The sequence below is a fragment of the Microtus ochrogaster genome, chromosome 10, assembly GCF_000317375.1.
Source record: "Microtus ochrogaster isolate Prairie Vole_2 chromosome 10, MicOch1.0, whole genome shotgun sequence".
Lineage (NCBI taxonomy): Eukaryota > Metazoa > Chordata > Mammalia > Rodentia > Cricetidae > Microtus > Microtus ochrogaster.
Genome location: NC_022016.1, coordinates 47,888,052 through 47,893,970, shown reverse-complemented (window position 1 = coordinate 47,893,970; position 5,919 = coordinate 47,888,052). Strand labels below are relative to the sequence as shown.

At 57.2% G+C, this 5,919-nt stretch overlaps 1 protein-coding gene across 1 annotated transcript in view; it reads right to left on the bottom strand.

Annotated features, from left to right (window-relative positions):
* Positions 1–1,391: 1,391 nt before the first annotated feature.
* The window catches only part of Epha8 (EPH receptor A8), a 42,379-nt gene continuing 37,851 nt past the window's right edge, over positions 1,392–5,919 (bottom strand). Inside the window, exons 12-19 of the mRNA XM_013348303.2 lie at positions 5,534–5,698; positions 5,233–5,418; positions 4,911–4,972; positions 4,212–4,421; positions 3,786–3,935; positions 3,511–3,701; positions 3,173–3,346; positions 1,392–3,041 (exon numbers count right to left, since the gene is read on the bottom strand). Coding sequence (XP_013203757.1) covers positions 2,927–3,041; positions 3,173–3,346; positions 3,511–3,701; positions 3,786–3,935; positions 4,212–4,421; positions 4,911–4,972; positions 5,233–5,418; positions 5,534–5,698 — 1,253 coding nt within the window. The 3' untranslated portion in view covers positions 1,392–2,926. The remainder of the gene's footprint in view (positions 3,042–3,172; positions 3,347–3,510; positions 3,702–3,785; positions 3,936–4,211; positions 4,422–4,910; positions 4,973–5,232; positions 5,419–5,533; positions 5,699–5,919) is intronic.

Sequence of the window (5,919 nt, the reverse complement as noted above, 5' to 3'; positions counted from 1 at the left end):
TTTTCCTTTTCTGCAGCACTCAGACGTCCTGATGTCATCCTTAAACGGGACCGGGCTGTACCCTTGCCATTGTCAAACTCTCCTGTGTATCAGGCTTGGTTCGGAGGCAGAGTCTCTGCTATTTTCCTAACTCGGTCCCTGGTTTGGGACTAAAACAAACTCTCCAGTTCCCACTTCAAGATGGTGACCAGCACACTGGAGTGAGTCCCTGTGCCTTCCCTCCTTGTTCTTTGTGAAGCCACATTGGCTTCTCTAGGTTCTTTCTTACTCCACACTTACCTTGGGCTGACCTTGTCGCACCGCAGGGAAGACGCTGGTGAATCTTTTATTCAAAGTGCAAGGCGTAGTGCAAAACAGAGGGAAACAACCATCTCTGGCTCAGCAAGTTTGCCCATCCCCAACCCACCTCGCTCCTTTCCCTGTCTGCATTCTATGCTTTCTACCAAGGGTTGCCCAGAAAATCAACACTCAGCCCTTCTTACTTCAGGAAACCCTCGGGGACAGTCCCAGGCACCCTTCTTTCTGGCCTCCCCGAAACCCCTGTGCCCATTTCAGGAAGGTCCAGCATGCTGGATAGTCTGCGAAACTCCGCTCAGCTTCATGGCCCACGTGGTTTCAGTGGAACCTGATGACTGGTGGGTAAAGGTGAAGGCAGAACAGCAGGAGCCACAGGGAGGGGCCTGGGGCTGGGCTTGGAGTTCCCATCAGGTATGGTTTCACAGAGGTTCTTGCTGCTGGGACACAGGACCCTCTATTTGCTCACTGCCACTCCTCTGTTTCCACTGTTGGAGCTGAAGAGGGAGGATGCCTCCTCCTCAGTTGGAAAGCCTTTACTTGTCCATGGAACATGGAAACATCTTACCCAAATGCCCATGCCACTGACTCAAACCGACAGCCTTGAGTCTCTCTGCTGCCATGGTGTCCTGTCCCATCCAGGCACTGATGTCTGCTCGCCCCGTTGGCTCCTGGTATTGCATTCTCAGTTTCCTGAGGTGCTGGGCCTCCCTGCCTCCCAGTTCCAGTGAGTTGTTCCCATGGGCCTTTCCTACCTCGTCTTTCTCCACTAGCGTGCGTGTTTCTTACCTACAAGACGTCCAGCGAGGCCATCAAACTGCCGTGAGGACTAGGCTGGGGGCTGAACCCCAACTGCAGCCTTGGAGTCAGAACCTGGCCTAGGGGAAGATTGCATCTCAGAGTGTGTGGGCTTCAGTTTGCCAGTATCCCTGACTTGACTCCAATACCCATTTCTCCTGGAGCAGAAATGGCTGGGGGTTAGGGAGTAATCTTGCTGTGAAATACACATTGCTACTGCCTAGTGGAAACAGGAATGGGGGAAAAAACAGGATGCACAAGCAAAGATGAGACAGAATTTATTCTCATCACAGGTAATTTCCAGACAGAATGGGAGCCACAGAGAGGCCCCAGGAGCCCCCAGGGGGACCCACCTCAGAGGCCTTGCCTGAGGATCCCAAGCCCAGACACTGGGTGAGTGGGGTGGGGTGGAAGACTGGGTGTCCCCCCACCTCGTGTCCTGACCATGTTTCCCACTTCCATAGGAAGGAAGGGCAGCTCGGCTACATAGTACTATAATATATAGAAGCGCAGGAGCTGGCCGCGGCACCTGGGTGGGGCTGAGGCCCCTGAATTATTGCAGGAGGGAAGGGGCTCAGTGCTGGTGTCTCGCGGGGTGCTGTGCTGGCTGTGGGCAGGGCTGGGAAGGGGAGGGGGCCGCCTTTGCTCTGTGCTGGGGCTCCTTGGGCCCTGCCTCCCCCAGGGTGGGGCTTTCTCACCCGGGGTGCTTTGTATGTGCTTTGAAGACCATTTTTGCATTGCCAGGAGTGAGGAAAAAAATATCCTGACATGGTAGAAAAAAAGATATTTACATACCCTGGTGGGCCGTAATGGGTGGGTCAGCCTGTGGGTGACGGGCTTCCCAGGCCCCTCCCATCCTAACAGACCATGACTGGGAGGAAGGGGGCCCGATCTGGAATTTGGTTGTCATGTGACCTCAGACAAGGCATCCCCTTCTCTGGGCATTCCTATCTGGTATAGGAAGGGGTGGGATTGGGCCTTAGAAATTGCCCCATGCTCCTGTTCCCAGCATGGGCAGGGGTGGCAGGGATGGGCAGTGAGAAGTTGGGAAGAGGCATCACAGCCTAAGAGCTTGGCCAGGCAGCCAAGCCCCTCTGAGGGCATCTCACACTCTGCTGTGACCCTCTATGGAAGGTGGCCAGAGGGACTGGCCAGGAACCCTGTTTTCCTGTTGAGCAGCAAGAGGAGCCAGGCAGAAGCTGCAGGTGGCTCCCCCATATAGGAAGGAGGCCCGGACCTGAGATATAGCCATGGTGGGTTCACCCAGGCTGGACGGTGGGCCTGGTGCTGGTGTGATTCGGAAGCAGCCTGGGCTCCAGCCTCCAGGCACTGGGGGGAGTGGATGTGGGCCTCTGCCTGGTCCCCATGGGTACTGGGAACTGGACAGTGTCAGAACAGATTCCTTGCTCACACTGTCATGCCTCCTCATTTATGATGCGCTATCTGTGGTCACACACATGTGGCTCCTCCCCTAGTGGATAAGCACACACGTGGTAACCTGCACACATCTGGGGACAGAGACATGATCACATATTGTTTCCATCATCTGCCAGGACCTTTCTGACTACCCCCTACATGCATGAATGCACACGCAGGTAGGGGAGTGACATCGCTGTTGGATTCTGGTGTTGGAGGGCCCAGGCTCTAGAAGACACAGGTCCTGTGCCTCTAGTGGGCAGGTGTTCTATCCACCTGGAGCACCAAGAACCTTGTCCCGGATGCCTGACTGCTGTAACTGTAGGTTCTACGGCAGAGCTCCGGGGCTACTGCGACTTCATGGGTGGCCCTGCAGAGCCCCTAACAGTTAGTACGACCAGGGCCAGGCTGCCAGGAGTCAGAGGTGCCGGCGGGGCCCTTGAGTGCTGCTTAGCTGGGCCCTCATGGTCTGGATGCTTCCAAGGATCTTCTTCTGGTGGCCCATGAGGGTGATGCCAAGGGCACGCACATCCCTGCCAAAGAAACAAGGTTCACTAGTTTGGCCTTAGGAGTCTGGGAGCTGGGAAGAGAGCCCACTGCCCACCCCTGAACTGCTGTGGAACTGCTTCTGGCCCTAAACCCTCTTCCCCGCCCTGTCACTCACTGGGCATTCATGCGAAGCACCATGCCAAGGGAGGAGTACCCGCCGGCTGCAAAGTGGTCCCGGTACCGGCCCATTCGGATGGAGTCCAACCAGTCCCCCACAGTGAGGTCCCCACTGCCACTTCCACCTCCTCGGAGGTCGAAGCAGCTCCTGGCAAAGGCAGGGGGTGGGCACCTGGGAGTAGAGAATCCAGTGAGTAGCCTATCAGGGCTCTGGCCTTTGCCAGGGACATGGGCACTGGGCATCCTCTCCCTCCATCCCAGCCCCACATAAGGTAGATGATTTGCAAAGCTGGACTCTGGGAAGAAGGCAGTACGGCTGGTGCAGGACTCAGGTACCTGCTGACAGTGGCCGTGGCCCTAAGGTTCTCAGGGCTGTGGATCAGAGCATCGAGGACGCTCACGACTTGAGAGAAGCGAGGCCGCTGGGCACGGTCCTTATGCCAGCAGTCCAGCATAAGTTGGTGCAGGGTGCGTGGGCAGCCCATGGGTGCTGGCAGCCTATAACCCTCCTCCACTGAGCTGATGACCTGGGTGGGGCACAGTGCTGGGCTCAGGCCGGGTTCCCTGTTGGAGCCCCACTGCTGCTCCTCTCCCCTGGGCCCCGGACTCACATCCTGGTTGGTCATGTTCCAATAGGGCCGTTCACCATAGGCCAGCACCTCCCACATGACCACGCCGAAGCTCCACACATCGCTGGCTGAGGAGAAAGTGCGGAAGGCAATGGCCTCGGGCGCTGTCCATCGAATAGGGATCTTCCCTCCCTGGTATGGATACAAAAATGTTGAAGGACCGGTGGCTGGGTTTGTCCTCTAGCCCCAGGCAGAGTCCTGCTTCCCAGTCCACCAACCAAGAGCGCCTGTCTTAGGGGAGCCCACCTCCCAAGTCACTAGAAAGATAAGGGAAGACTAAAGAACCCTGAAACACATGGTGTGTTCCACGAAACACATCAGAACGTGACGGGCTGCCCCTCAAGCTATAGAAACAATTATAAAGCCTTGCCTATACCCCCTGCTCACAAGAAGATGTTGGAAACGCACCGCAGTGGTATAGGCGGCTTCAGGGTCATCCTCCAGAGCCCTCGAGAGCCCGAAGTCTGACACCTTGCAAACCAGATGGCCATCTACCAGGACATTGCGGGCGGCCAGGTCACGGTGGATGTAGCCCAGGTCTGAGAGGTAGCGCATGCCAGCGCCCACCCCTCTTAGCATGCCCACCAGCTGCACGATGGTGAACTGCCCATCGTGAGTCTGCAAAGGGACACAGAGTGGTGTGGGCTTTGGAGGTAGTTCCTGGTTCAGGGCTGGGGAACCTCTCATAATTCCCTAGAGACTGGGCAAAGTGAAGTGTCAAGCTGCTTAGAGGTGTCTCCTCTGGGGAAATGGAGGCCCAGAAAGGTCACATTCCAGGTATGACAGCCCCCAGTGAATACCCAGCAGTGGTGGCAAAGGACACGCTATCCCTTAGCTTGGGGCAGGGCAGTAAGGGCCCTTGCAAAAGCGGGACCTTCACTGTAGGAGGGTAGAAAGCAGTTCAATCACCTGACCCTCAAGATGTCCCTTGTACCTGCCTCTCCCCCACATATGCGAGATGAACGCTTGGGTGGGGTGAGGGGTGCCGCTTACAAACCCTCAGCAGCCAGACTGAACCTCCATATGTGGACGGCAAGCGGACATACCCCATCTGTGTGGGTGGCAGTGAAGGACGAGCACCCTTCCCCCGCGTGGGCACAGACATACCCTGAGGAAGGCATCCAGAGAGCCATTCTCCATGTACTCTGTCACGATCATTGCCAGGCGGCCTGGAGAGGGAAAGGGAGGTGCAGGCCTGGTGTGTGCGGGGCCAGGGCTGCTGATCAGGGACCCCAAGAACATATGCCCACCCAGGGAGGTGGTCAGGACCGTTTTTAGGGTCTGACTGTGGTCCTGGGCTCTGAGCACTCCAGGGTCATTTAGGGACCTGAGACATAGGGACAGAGTTAGGATGGCCCAGCAGCTGGGCCTGATCCCCCAGTGAGTAGGAGCATCCCACAAGGTGAAGCTACCCTTGTCTGGCACCTACCGCGGGTGACGACACCCTCAAGGCGGATGATGTTAGGGTGGTCAAACTGGCCCATGATGGCTGCCTCGCTCAAGAAGTCCTGTCGCTGTCTCTCGGTGTAGCCAGCTTTGAGGGCCTTGATAGCCACAGGCATGTCCCGCTGGCCCGGCACCTGCAGCCGCCCATAGCACACTTCTCCCGACTCCCCTGTGGGGCACAGAAGGAGCAGGCAGCAGTGAAACCCAGCTCCCACTCGGGTCCACTCTCTCCATGCCGCCAGCACCAGGTGCTCCAGGGTCCCCTCCCAGCCTCTGGGGCTCACCCGAGCCTATAATCTTCTCGATGTGGATCCTGGATGCCTCGATCTCTCGGGTGAAGCTGCGGCCTGCTCGACCTGGCTCCTCGTAGGTGTGGGGCTCTGCACAGAATTGGGGTTCTGGGAACTTCCCCGGGGGGTGATTCAAGGGCAAGAAGACAGGTGGGGGTGCTGAGGAGTCAAGGAGAAGGGCCCTCAATACGGACAGGAGGAAGTTTCCTCTCCCAATATTTCCTGGGGGGAATGGGGTGTCTCTGGGAATCCCTAGATTTAGTGTCAGACAACAGGGACCCTACAAGACTTACCCATAGACATAAGCGGGAAGTCTATGACGTGGCTCTGTGTTCTGAGTCTCTGGCTAATTCAGACATGTCTGTTGTTCTCTGTCCCCC